This window comes from Manis javanica, chromosome 3 (genome assembly GCF_040802235.1).
Source record: "Manis javanica isolate MJ-LG chromosome 3, MJ_LKY, whole genome shotgun sequence".
In the NCBI taxonomy this organism is placed as follows: domain Eukaryota; kingdom Metazoa; phylum Chordata; class Mammalia; order Pholidota; family Manidae; genus Manis; species Manis javanica.
The window spans coordinates 99,750,410-99,764,798 of NC_133158.1; the positions used below are offsets into that span (position 1 = coordinate 99,750,410).

The window sequence follows — 14,389 nt, forward strand, 5'->3', positions numbered from 1 at the left end:
AGGTTATTTCTTAAAATAGATTCCCCATAGTCGAATTTCTGGGTTAAAGTTTATGATCATATTATGGGGGCCAGTGCATTGCAGTTACATTGCTTTCTACTAACCCTTTTTATGAGACCATTTTTAAAAAATCTTGTATTCAAAGTATTTCAAGCAATTAATAAAAATCTTTGTATTTTAATTATTTTTGCAACTTATTAACTGAGGAACTTATTTTAAACTCCTTTCAAGTTTAGGCTTTGTTAAGGTGTTCATACAGGCCCTGACAGTAGGTGAGAAGATAAATACACCTGTACTCTAATGAACTCTTGCATTCTTTATATGAAATTCTTTTATGATTCCTTAGGATATCTAAACTTGATGAATGATAGAACGAAATTATTATATTTACCAAAGTTTCTTCCCTTTTTCAGTGTTCACCCATATAATTTGTCAGTATTATGCTGTTGAAACTCTGCTATGATAATTGAAAAGGTTTATAAAACATATATTTTCCCTAAGTATAGTTTTTTTTTCCAAAGAGTATATGTCGTTTGTAAAGATTAGCATTCTAAGTAATACATTTCTTGGTTGCTATTTGCCGTAAATTTATATTTTCTCTTTTTAAAATAGTATTGTCTTGGATTGATTTGATTATGAGAAATTTTTCACCACAGGTGCAGACATATTTCTTAAGTTACTTGCTTATGTTTCACTTTTGTGAATGGAGAGCTAGCACAATTAATTATTATTCTGTCGTATGCTGCAGGGACTAAAAATCTGTAATTAAATGTCATGGGCCAAGCATATCTCTATAGGATATGTATGTTAGCAACATTGAGTTAGAACCATACAAACATAAACAATTTAAAGTAGCATAGTAGTATAATAATATTGTCAATATGTATTATTTATAAAACAATTATTATGTTGTCCAGGTGTGTTGGGTTAGCTGAATGTTATCTCTTATGATGACAACCACCATGTAGGTTGGTTATTTCCTCTTGAAAAGTTGAGGACTCAAAGTAAGGAAACCTTTTCTAAATATGTTATGATTAAAAATAACATTTCTTTCAAACGGGACAATGGAAGTCTTGGCCTCTAGTTTCATTGTTTAATTAATGTACTTCTGGAAAGTCAGAAAATATTCTCATCACTAAAATTTACTTGTATTTCAAATCGAAATAAAGTCCCTGTAATTTGTTCTATTAAAATTGTCTGTTTATGTCAAAACTAAAGTTTGTTTTTCTTAGGAAAACTTTCATGGTACAAATTGAAATTACTTAAGCAAACTGCTTTCAAGCATCTTAAGTAATTTTGAAATTTATTTATGGTAAATATTGAATATACTAGTAATAAATCTGTTGAGTCAAATAAGATCTTTGGAAATCTGAACAGCATTTTGAATGAACCATATTAGTGTCTTTGGACTTTTCTGGATTTCACATGGGCTTCTTTTTTATTATTATATTATAATAGATATATTATTAAATTTATTACTGTGGATTAAGTGAGTTCTAAAACATTTGTTAACAAAGAAAAGAAAAAATAAATTAGACTGAATTGCTAAAAATGGATGTCACTTTCTAGCAGCTTTTCCAAAAACAAGAATTCATCAGAGACTTATGATGTAAATATATTATACCAGAGTCTAATAGGCTGTACAGAGTGAGTTAAACACAATAGAGTATGGATATTAAGTAGATAAAAAATTGATTACTGTACAGAGGATATAAAAGCAAAACCTTAAGAAAGAAAACCTACAAACTCTCTTGGATTCAGAGGAGGTAATATCTTATTTTGATGACGATGTTAACAAAGGCTTTATGGAGTTACTGGAAGTAAAAAAAAATAAGACCTTCAGCTATTAAAAAAGCACTTGATAATACAACTTCATTATTTGTTAGTTTTACGGATTTGAGTCCAAAATGCTATGTAGAGGAAAAATGAAAATTTAGTGGTTGAGATGTACAGAGAAAGCTGTAGTACCTATTTCTTAATTATTTCATTTGCTTCTAATGTTCAGTTTTAGGTAGTTTCATTTCATACTAAGCAAATGTAGGTATTTATAAAAGATTTAAGAATCTATGCACTTAAACTTCGTGCTTCCATTTTTCTCTTCTAATGTTCATACTAATAATTTTCTTCTACAGAATCCTGAAAATACCACAAGCCAACCACCTTCTAACCAGCAAGTTGTAGAGGTGGCGATTCCTCATGTAGGGAAATTTATGATTGAGTCAAAGGAGGGGGGTTATGATGATGAGGTACCTTTATTACAGCCTTCTGCACTATTCCTACTTATTTTCTGCTCTTTAATATAAGTACTTTGGGCATGCGTGCACTCTCACACTTAACGTCAGTTGCTGCACAAGGTACAGCTTTGCCACTCATGATCTAAAATTACCTCACCAGTTGCTAACAGAACTTTGAATTTCAAGTGAAAATTTAAGTAGAAACCTTATGAAACTTGTCAAAAAAATAATTGTATGTTCCTAGAGTTAATCCTCTTCTGCAGACATAGGATCCGTTTTGTCTCAGGTTGGCAGATTATAATAAGGCATGTTTAAATAGTGAAAATTTTGAGCATTTAAAAAATAACTTTTATTTTCCTTTCCTATTTTACTTGAATTATTTATTTTAATACCTGCCCATCATTTCCTGCTAGAAGATCTTGTAGCCTGATTGCAAATAGATAATTGATATTTTTGTTTCTGCAGCCTCCATGTGACTATGAATGGAATGATTCATCAACATTACTGAATGCCTACTGGTGTTTTATACACTGTGACACTCCATCTTATCTCTTCACTGTTTTGTCTCATCTGCTTAGTTTTCTAACAGTATAGAGGCATTTTTTGCTTCTCAAGATGTGGTTCTTGGGGATTCAGATGAAAGTACACTGTTGTCCTGGTCCCATCAGATTTTTACCCCCCTTTTTCACTTTTTTTTCTTAAGACTCTTACATTTATTCTTTTCAGAAGAGGGAGGGCCCTCTTATTTGAGGGAGAGCCAGTAAAGCTGATTCTAAATAATTATAATAGAAAAGCTCTTGGACTCAATAATTTTTTTTTTAGTTTTTACCAGCATCGATGATAGTTCAATACATATTAAAGTTTTTTCCAAGTAACATTTTTCAGACTTATTCCAAGGCTTTAATTAAGCTGTTATATAAGAGTTAATCACCAAAATCAGAGGTGTCATAAAGACATTAATATTACTGTGCCAATGTAAGAAAGTATGGGCCATAAAAAGAAGAAGAAGCAGGTTTGTGAGATAGGAACTGATCAGAAGGATTTTCTGAAGTAGGTAATGTTAGGTATATTGCAGCTGTCAGTGTATAATCCAAATAAGAGTAATAGTATCAGTGAATCAGAGGTAATGGCTTCAGTCTCTTGATTTCTCTAATACAATAGCTTCATAGTGCCTTGAGTTATTTCATTTTGCAGATATTTTAAAATGTAAATGGTTAAGAATAATAAGCTATTACAAAAACAAATGAGTAAGCATTTGATATTTAATATCAGTGTATTGTTCCAGTTACCTATTTCATTACCATGTTGGTGCTTGAAAATTTTAGAAACTGACATGTTTTTAGTAGAAATGTTGACTTACTGGTCAAGCACCTGAGTGGTTATTTTAGGATGAGCCTTCTGGCATTTAAAAAAGTAGAATTGTGATTAATCACTTAATACTGTCTTTTGTGCAAGTGCTTATGCTATTCGCAGAACTGTGTTTCGTTTAATTCATAGCGTGATAGTTTAACAGTGCATGTGCCTTGGAACGTCATGTGAATACAGGGCTGCTGCTTATGGGTATTTAGATGTATAGTTATGCAGGGGTGTTAAGCCAACAGGCATGAATGGAGTTGAAATTGATCCCAGGCTAAGCTCCCCAAGCCTTAAATAAGAGGTGCCTTTTTAAATAAAATGAGTGTTGTTTTTTCCAAATAGTTCTCTCAGGAAAACAGCACGTTTTTCTATTTGTCAAGAAGGGAGCTCCTTTTTACCATTCTTCAGGTCAGAGAGGATGCCTTTTTGCAATTTGCACAAAGGCACCATATTAGCTAGTTGTGTTCCTGTATGGATGATTTTGAAAGATACATGCATACTGGATCACATTGGCTATAAATAAACGCAATATCCAAAGTATAAATATTAAAAAACAAAGGACTTTTAACTTGCATGTAAATAAATTATTTTGTTTAAAATTATTTTTATTTATGTTTACCATTCAAAAACTCTTTATTTAAATCCCTCGTGGCAGATGATGATGACACCGAACATGCAAGGTATTATCATGGCGATAGGTAAATCCAGGAATGCGTATGACAGGTGTGGCCCTGAAGCAGGGTTCTTTAAGGTACAATGAACATTCTCATTTCATTGCATTGCATTTTTAATTAAAAATTTTATTTTCTTGAATTAAATTTAGTTTCCTGTAAAATTTATCTTTTCCAAGCTTACCAATGTCCACCTGATGTTCTGGTGATTTATTTGACACATGGGTCTAAGACCAATTTTATTTTAATCGAGCTAATTCAACAAAAAGCATTTAATCTGATTTACTCTAATAGTGCACTTTTGATTTGTTAGCTGGAAGTTGTATTTTGTTTTTATGAAGGGAATAAAGTGTATTGATGAGCAAAAGTAGGAACTGGGCTACTGCTTCTAGTATATTTTCTCTTCTTTGATTATATTATTAGTCAATATTACATTTTTTTAAAAATTTCATTATCATTCGATACTAAATTATTTTCTTCATTTGGTTGTTTCTAAAATGATTTTTTTCATTTATTATCTTATTATGTTTCTTATTTACTTCAGTTTTCCCCATAATTAATTTTTGATATCCTAGTCATTTCAAGACATATGAGACCATCAAGCTGATGCATTATTCCATGACCAAATCTTTTTTCTCTGTGGTAACAGATCCTTACAATGTTTTGATTGCAATAATACTTGATTTTTTTTACATATTTGAAAGATGAAAACACTATGCCTGTTTGATTTAGATTAACCAAAAATCTTGGAGTGTTTTTCACACCTCCTCTCTTTTCATAACAGCTTTATGAGGTATAATTCAACACAATAACCTGCATTGTAATTTCTTGACATTACAAATCTATTTCCCCTTAATTGCCTATATTCTGCCACCATCCAACTTGATCTTCAAAAAGCTGTTATTTTCAATATTTCTTTCAGTATATGGTACATGGTAACTTTGTATCAAGAAACAACTTTGAACTTGTTAGGATTAGAGTGACCAACCATCCTGCATGCCTGGGACTAAGGGGTTTCCTAGGATACAGGACTTTAAGAACTGAAGTGTGGACATTTCAGGAAACTGGTCCTAGGAAGAGTTGATCACCCTGTTTAAGGTCCCAAAAGAGAGGTTGAAAACTACTCATAAACAAAACAACTTTTATGTCTAAAAATTCACCTTATTCCTGGTTGTCTACATTTTCTTTTCTTAAAAAGCACTGAATAGATATCTTCTAAAATTTTCATCTATTTCTTGTCAAAAAGTTGCTATTGTTTACAGTGCCATTGTGATTTTTTTGTCAAATTGGACATTTATATGTTGAATTGGAAATCTCACTTTCACTAAATATTACCTGCATATATTTTAAAGAGCCAACTAATTATACATACTACACAAAACAGCCCACTGTCCCCTGACATTGTTACAGTTTCCAATTATTTAATCTTTTTTCAGTTAATTCGATACCTTTAAGTAGACTGCTTGTATTTCTCTGATTCTTATTTTACGTTTCCTATGAAATTCCCTGCTATGGGATGTGAACAACGAGCCCTCCTTCTTCTCCTGCCCTACATGTACACACTACATACAGTTCCCATCCCTCCGTCTACATACATGTATGTGTAAAATCTGCATGCATGTGTAAGATACATATCTCTGTATATTTTCCTCCATCTGTTAATCGAGGATATATTGTGTAATATTATGTAAACATTAGTAGTTGCTAATGTGTTTTTTGGTATAGGTAAATGATTAGCATTAGGAAAACTCTAGCTGGTAATACAATTTTAGAAAATTTGTCATTTAGATAACAAAAGTAATATATACAAAATATAATTATTCACTAATATAGAGGTGTTTAATAATGACAATCTCTGCCACTGTCCTGTTGTAATCACTCTTTTAACACTTGTATATCCTTTCTGGTGTTTTCCTTTTCTTTATACAAAAACGTACATATAGACATTCTTTTTTTCATTTTTAAAGTTTTACTATTGAGATTATTTTGTAACTTACATGATGCAGAAATATATTTCTGGGCATTCTTGAAGTTAAGATACTGTATCTACCACATTATCTCTACTACCTACTTTTTTTTTGTAAGTATTTTTTTTTGTTAATGTATCATTACTATATACTCTTATGAAGGTTTCACAAGAAAAACAATGTGCTTACAACATTTATCCTTATTATCGAGTCCCTCCGCAAGTCCTTACTTGTCTTCTCTGTGCTACATTGTCTTCCCCGTGACCCCACAAACATCATGTACATTAATCATGATACCCCACAATCCGTATCTCCATCCCTCCCGATCCCTCCCCTTTGGTAACCACTAGTCCCTTCCTGGAGACTGTGAGTCTGCTGCTATTTTGTTCCTTCAGTTTTGCTTCATTGTTATACTCCACAAATGAGGGAAATCATCTGGTATTTGTCTTTGTCTGACTGACTTCATTGAGCATAATACCCTCTAGCTCCATGTTGTTGCAAATGGTAGGATTTGTTTCTTTCTTATGGCTGAGTAGTATACTATTGTGTATATGTACCACCTCTTCTTTATCCATTCATCTATAGATGGACATTTAGGTTGCTTCCATATCTTGGTTATTGTAAATAGTGCTGGAATAAACACAGAGGTACATACATCTTTTTGAACCTGAGAGGTTGTTTTCTTTGAGTAAATTGCTAGAAGTGGAATTCCAGGGTCAAATGGTATTTCGATGTTTGGTTTTTTGAGGAACCTCCATACTGCTTTCCACAATGGTTGAACAAGCTTATATCCCCTCCAGCAGTGTAGGAGGGTTCCCCTTTCTTCACATCCTCGCCAGCACTTGTTGTTCCTAGTCTTTTCGATGTTGGCCATCCTAACAGGTGTGAGGTGATATCTCATTCTGGTTTTAATAAGAATTTCCCAGATGTGGAGCATCTTTTCATGTGCCTGTCGGCCATTTGAATTTCTTCTTTGGAGAAGTGTTGGCTCATATCCTGTGCCCATTTTTTATATGGTTATTAGCCTTTTGGGTGTTAAAGTGTGTGAGTTCTCTATATATTTTGGATGTTAACCCCTTGTCAGATATGTCATTTACAAATACATTCTCCCATACTGTAGGATTCCTTTTTGTTCTGTTGATGGTGTCCATTGCTACACAGAAGCATTTTAGCTTGATGTAGTCCCATGTGTTCATTTTTGCTTTTGTTTCCCTTGCCTGAAGAGATGTGGTCAGGAAAAAGTTGCTCATGTTTATATTCAAGAGATTTTTGCCTATGTTTTCTTCTGAGAGTTTTATGGTTTCATGACTTACATTCAGGTCTTTGATCCATTTTGTGTTTACTTTTGTATATTGGGTTAGACAGTAATCCAGTTTCATTCTCTTGCATGTAGCTGTCCAGTTTTGCCAACACCAGTTGTTGAAGAGTCTGTCCTGTCCCCATTGTATATCCATGGCTCTTTATCATATATTAATTGACCATATATGGTTGGGTTTATATCTAATTCAGATATTAGTTCTAGTCTATGGGTCTCTTCTTGAGCCACTACCAAATTGTCTTGATTAGTGTGGCTTTGTAGTAGAGCTTGAAGTTGGGGAGCATAATCACCACAGCTTTATTCTTCCTTCTCAGGATTGCTTTGGCTATTCGGGCTCTTTTGTGGTTCCATATGAATTTTAGAACAATTTTCTTTAGTTCGTTAAAGAATGCTGTTTGTATTTTGATAGATATTGCATTGAATCTGTAAATTGCTTTAGGCAAGAGCGCAATTTTGACAATATTAATTATTGCTATCCATGAGCAGGGATGTGTTTCCATTTATTGGTATCTTCTTTAATTTCTCTCAAGAGTGTCTTGTAGTTTTCAGGATGTAGGTCTTTCACTTCCTTGGTTAGGTTTATTCCTAGGTATTTTATTCTTTTTGATGCAGTTGTTAATGAAATTGTTTTCCTGATTTCTTTTTCTGCTAGTTCATTGTTAGTGTATAGGAAAGCAACAGATTTCTGTGTATTAATTTTGTATCCTGCAACTTTGCTGAATTCAAATATTAGTTCCAGTAGTTTTGGAGTGGATACTTTAGGGTTTTTTATGTACAATATCATGTTAACTGCAAAGAGTGACAGTTTAACTTCTCCCTTACGAATGGATGCCTTTTATTTCTTTGTGTTGTCTGATTGCCGTGGCTAGGACCTCTAGTACTATGTTGAATAAAAGTGGGGAGAGTGGGCATCCTTGTCTTGTTCCCGATCGTAAAGGAAAAGCTTTCAGTTTTTCACTGTTAAGTATGATGTTGGCTGTGGGTTTTTCATATATGGCATTTATGTCCTCTGTACACATTTTTTTGAGAGTTTTTATCATGAGTGGGTGTTGAATTTTATCAAATGCTTTTTCAGCATCTATGGAGATGATCATGTGATTTTTGTCCTTTTTATTGATATAGGGGATGATGTTGATGGATTTTGGAATGTTTTACCATCCTTGCATCCCTGGAATAAATCCTACTTGATCAAGATGGATGATTTTTTGATGCATTTTGAATTTGATTTGCTAATATTTTATTGAGTATTTTTGCATCTCTGTTTATTGGGGATATTGGTCTGTAATTTTCTTTTCGGTGGTGTCTTTGCCTGGCTTTGGTATTAGAGTGATGCTGTCTTCATAGAATGAGTTTGGAAGTATTCCATTCTCTTCTACTTTTTGGAAAACTTTAAGGAGGATGGACGTTAAAAGTCTTCACTAAATATTTGATAAAATTCAGCATTGAAACCATCACAGGTTTTGTTCTTAGTTTTTTGATTACTAATTCAATTTCGTTGCTGATAATTGGTCTATTCACATTTTCTGTTTCTTCCTCTGTGAGCCTTAGAGGTTGTATTTTTCTAGAAAGTTGTCCATTTCTTCTAGGTTATGCAATTTGTTAGCATATAATTTTTCATAGTATTCTCTCATAATTCTTTGTATTTCTGTGGTGTGCATAGTGATTTTTCCTTTCTCATTTCTGATTCTGTTTATGTGTGTAGACTCTCTTTTTCTTCATAAGTCTGGCTAGGGGCTTATCTATTTTGCTAGAAGAACCAGCTACTGCTTTCATTGATTTTATTTATTTCTGCTCTCTGACTGTCTATTATTTTATTCTTCTTGATTTTTATTTATTTCTGCTCTCATCTTTATTATGTCCCTCCTTCTACTGACTTTGATCCTCATTTGTTCTTCTTTTTCGAGTTTCATTAATTGTGAGTTTAGACTGTTCTTATGGGATTGTTCTTTCCTGAGGTATGCCCGTATTGCACTATACTTCCCTCTTAGCATGGCCTGTGCTGCGCCCACAGATTTTGTGTTGTTGAATTATTGTTGCCATTTGCCTCCATATATTGGTTGATTTCTTTTTATTTGGTCATTAATCCTTTGTGGTCTGGAAGCTGGTTGGTACAATTTAAATCTTTTTGAATTTACTGAGGCTCTTTTTGTGGCCTAGTATGGGGTCTATTCTCAAAAATGTTTCATGTACACTTGAGAAGAATGGGTATCTTGCTTCTTTTGGGTGGAGTCTTCTGTAGATGTCTGTTAAGTCTATCTGTTCTCATGTGTTGTTCAGTGTCTCTGATGCCTTACTTATTTTCTGTCCAGTTGATCTGTCCTTTGGAGTGAGTGGAGTCTTGAAGTCTCCTAAAATGAATACATTGCATTCTATTTCCCTCTTCAATTCTGTTAGTATTTGTTTCACATATGTAGTGCTCCTGTGTTGGGTGCATAGGTATTTGTAATGGTTATATCCTCCTGTTGGACTGTCCCCTTTACCTTTATATAATGTCCCTCTTTGTCTCTTGTGACTTTCTCTGTTTTGAAGTCTATTTCTTCTAATACAAGTACTAAAACTGCTGCTTTTTTCTCCCTATTAGTTACATGAAGTATATTTCTCCATCCCTTTACTTTTAATCTGTGTATGTCTTTGGATTTGAAGTGAGTCTCTTTTAGGCAGTATATAGATGGGTCTTGTTTTTTTTATTCATTCAGTGACTCTATGTCTTTTGATCATTTATATTTAGGGTGATTATCAATAGGTATGTACTTATTGCCATTGCAGGCTTTAGATTTGTAGTTACCAAAGTTTCAAGGGTAATTCCCTTACTATATAACAGTAACAGTCTAATATAATTCACTTAGTATGCTATTACAAACACAACGTAAATGTTCTTTTTTTTTTTCTCCATTGTCTTCCTCCTCCATTCTGTATATATTAGGTATCATATTCTGTACTTCTCTATCTGTCCCTTCACTGACTTTGTGGATAGTTAATATGATTTTGCATTTGCTTAGTAATTAATTGTTCTACTTTCTTTACTGTAGTTTTATTTCCCCTGATGACAGGTATTTAGCCTTAGGAACACTTCCATCTATAGCAGTCCCTCCAGAATACACTGTAGAGGTGGTTTGTGGGAGGTAAATTCTCTCAGCTTTTGCTTATCTGAAAATTGTTTTAATTCTGCCCTCAAATTTGAATGATAATCTTTCTGGTGGAGTATTTTTGGTTTGAGTCCCTTCTGTTTCATTGCATTAAATATATCATGCCACACCCTTCTGGCCTATAAGATTTCTGGTGAGAAGTCTGTTGATAGCCTGATGGTTTTTCCTTTGTATGTGATCTTTTTTCTCTCCCCAGCTGCTTTTAAAAGTCAGTCCTTATCCTCGATCTTTGCCATTTTAATTATTATATGTCTTGGTGTTATCTTCCTTCGTTCCCTTGTATTGAGAGATCTGTGCATGTCCATGGCCTGAGAGACTATCTCCTTCCCCAGATTGGGGACATTTTCAGCAATTACCTCCTCGAAGACACTTTGTAGTCCTTTTTCTCTCTTCTTCTTCATCTGGTACTCCTATAATGTGGATATTGTTCCTTTTGGATTGGTCACAGTTTTCTCAATATTCTTTCATTCTTAGAAATCCTTTTTTGTTTCTGTGCCTCACCTCTTTTGTATTCTTCTTCTCTAATTTCTATCCCATTTGTCTTCTCTTCTACTACATCTAATCTGCTTTTAAGGCCCTCCATTGTATGTTTCATTTCAGATATGGAATTTCTCAATGATTGAATCTCTGTCCTAAATTCATCCCTGAGTTGTTGAATGTACCTTTATAAGCATGTTTATAATCTTTATTTTTAACTCTCTTTTAGGAAGATTGTTGAGTTCAATTTCACTTAGTCCTTTTTCTGGTGTTTATGGGATTTTGGTTTGAACCAGGTTCCTTTGATGTTTCGTATTTGTATGTGGTGCCCTCTAGTGCACAGAAGCTCTACTCTCTGGAGCTGCTTAGCCCCTTGAGTGATGTCGGAGATTGCAGGGGAGCATCTCTGGTGCTTGGGCAGAGGAAACAGCTGTTTCCTGCTTCCCGGCTGATATGCTTCTCTCCACTGTCAGAAACAGTGGGATGAGCACACAGGTGTAGCCTCTGTGCTTTGTGTTTGTAGCTTCCATAGGCAGGGCCTGCCTCTGGCTGGCCTGACACCAGGGCAGGAAATGCCAGTTTGGAACCTGGTGGCAGCAGGCCAGGAGGAAGGCACAGCAGGTTGCATATCACTGTGATGGACCTCGGAACTGAGTAGCCCGCCAGAGGGATGGAGCATATGAAGCTCTTGAAAGTTCCCAAAACTGCTGGGCAGAGTGTGCCCAGACAATTTTGTCCACCTGTTTTTTCTCCTGAGCAGCAAGCTCTGTGCAATCCTTGCCTCTCTAGCAACCCTCTCTCGCTGTTAGGAAGTCTCCCAAACTGCCCACGTTTCTTTGTCCTAGAACAGCTGGATGTGGATCCCTATTTTCCACAAATGGCTGAAATCTCAGTCTCTCCAAGTATTCCACCTGTCTTAGCTCTCAAACCCCACTAATCTCCAGAGCACCATGCTATGTAGATTTCATACTCCCATAGCAGATCTCCAGTACTGGAAGTTCAGCAATTTTAGGCTTCCACCCACTCCCTGCTCCATTTCTCTTCCTCCTGCCAGTGACATGGGGTTGTGGAAGGGCTTGGGTCCCGCTGGATCAAGGCTTTGGTACATTACCCAGTTTTGTGAAGTCTGTTCTTTTCTCCAGATATACATCTGGCATGACCTTCTTTTCTGTTGCTGTTTTAGGATTAGTTGTATAATTTTCGTATTATATGTGGTTTTGGGAGGTGTTCTCTGTCTCACCTCTCACACTGCCATCTTTCATCCTCTTGCTTCTCTACTACCTACTTTTAATATTCCATGGTATAGGTGTACTCTCAATTATTAAATATTACCCTTTTTATAAACATATGTCCTATATTTTTCCTAGTCTGTCATTTGTTTGAATTAGTTAAGGTATCTTTTTTCATAAAGAAGCTCCAAAAATGCTGTTTTCAAATATTTCTCCTCCTGTTTGGATTCTGTAGTTTCATTGCTATAGAAAACTCTTATTCAACTCAAGGTGTTATTAATGTTCTGAAATATTTTCTTTAAACACCTTTCTTAGTAAATTTTATTTTATAAATTCAAATACACTGTTTACATTCATTCAGTAGCATTTGAGTGTTTTGCATTATGTATTAATAAAATAATTTACATTCTTTTTTGTGCTTTTATCAAGTTTGGTTTATACTTACGTTAAGTCTAGAAAGTAAACTTGAGCGCTTCCCTGTTTTTCTTATATTCTAGGTAGTTTACACATAAATCATCAAATTGGGACTTGTAAAACCACATGGATTTTAGCCTCTTTTTTGGTTTTAGATTTTTTGACAGTTGTTTGGTTCCTTCTGTAGTGATTGGCTTGTTTAAATGTTCTGTGTTTTCCTGGCAGTTTATTCTAATCATTATCAACATTCAATTTTAATTCACAAAATAGGTACATAGCACAGTATCTAACATATGATGGATGTGTCTGTCTTCCTATTTTCCCTAAATTAGATACAGTATATTTTAAAATTTTTGTTATTTTTAATGCTTAGTTTATTAATTGAAGGAAATGGGATGAATATATATATGTGTGTCTGTGTGTGTATTTTTTATATGTCATATATGTATGTTTGCCATGTTAGCTTCAATTTTCCATACATGTCATGTACTAAAACTGTTAGCTTTGTTACTCATAAGATAAGTTGGAGAATGAAACATATCTGAGTGGGTGGACTTGCTAAGATTTAACCTTTTGATTAGGAAGAGTTAGCAACCTAGTCAGGCACAGTTATTTCAACCATAGATCCCCCTCACCCAACATGGAAGTCTGCCCCTATAAGCATACAATATGAAAATTAATAGGCAGGCAGACCTGGGAAAAATAAATGAGGAAAGAGAGTAACCTAAGTCCTTTTTCCAAACTGATGTATCTTTTAGGATTACTTTCCACTGTTAAAAGAAAATCCCCAAGTAGTAGTGGCTTAAAGAGTTAAGTTTTTGTCATGTATAAATGAAAGCCAGAGAAAGGTAGTACAGGGCTGCAATTATGAGCAAAAAGTAAAAGCAGAAGGAAAAAAAAAAGGAATAAATATTCTCAGAAATACCAGTTGTTTATATGTGTATATATAGAGGTAGAAACTTTTTTCATTTACATTAAAATACAATTTCTTTTTTATGTTTTTTATTTATACCTATTAAAGCATCTGCAGGATTTTAATGAAGTACTAACACTTCTATATTAAGACTTTTTTCTTACTAGTTATTTCTTTGCTTCATAACAGTTATTCCCAGTTGACATAAATTTATCACTTATTTTACTTTTGAAATACTTATTACCTTTGTTTATTTAAAGGATTAAAAGTACATTTATTATAAAATATGTTGAAAAGTACACAGTTCATGGATGTTTAGCTTGGTGAATTATCACAGAATGAGCATATCTATGTAACTACCAATTAGGCCAATAAGTAGAACATTACAGTACTCCAGAAGCAACTCTTTCTCCTTTCTGCCACTACACTTCCTCCCTACCCAAAAACAGACATTATCTGAGCTTCTAAAAACATAGATAAGTTTTTTGTTGAACTTTATATACTTGGAATCTTTTAGCACAGGTCTTTTTTGTCTGGCTACATTTATTGAAGAGTGTGTTTGGCACCTTATCCATGTTATTGGATATAGTTCTTATTTTTTCTTTCTCCTTATGGTGTTCTATCATATAATTATTCCATTTTTTGCTTTCTATCGTTGATGTGC

General features: G+C 34.0%; 1 protein-coding gene across 10 annotated transcripts in view; it reads left to right on the forward strand.

The window, feature by feature from the left end:
- Positions 1 to 14,389, forward strand: part of USP25 (ubiquitin specific peptidase 25) — a 149,298-nt gene that overhangs the window by 113,256 nt on the left and 21,653 nt on the right. For 6 of the 10 annotated variants that reach the window (XM_037012640.2, XM_037012641.2, XM_073231834.1 and 3 more), the window contains 2 exons: positions 2,133 to 2,246; positions 4,246 to 4,341. The exons of 2 other annotated variants lie outside the window; for them this stretch is intronic. In XM_037012640.2, the coding sequence (XP_036868535.2) occupies positions 2,133 to 2,246; positions 4,246 to 4,341 (210 nt within the window). The remainder of the gene's footprint in view (positions 1 to 2,132; positions 2,247 to 4,245; positions 4,342 to 14,389) is intronic. 2 more of the 10 variants (XM_037012642.2, XM_037012643.2) reach the window with 1 other exon arrangement.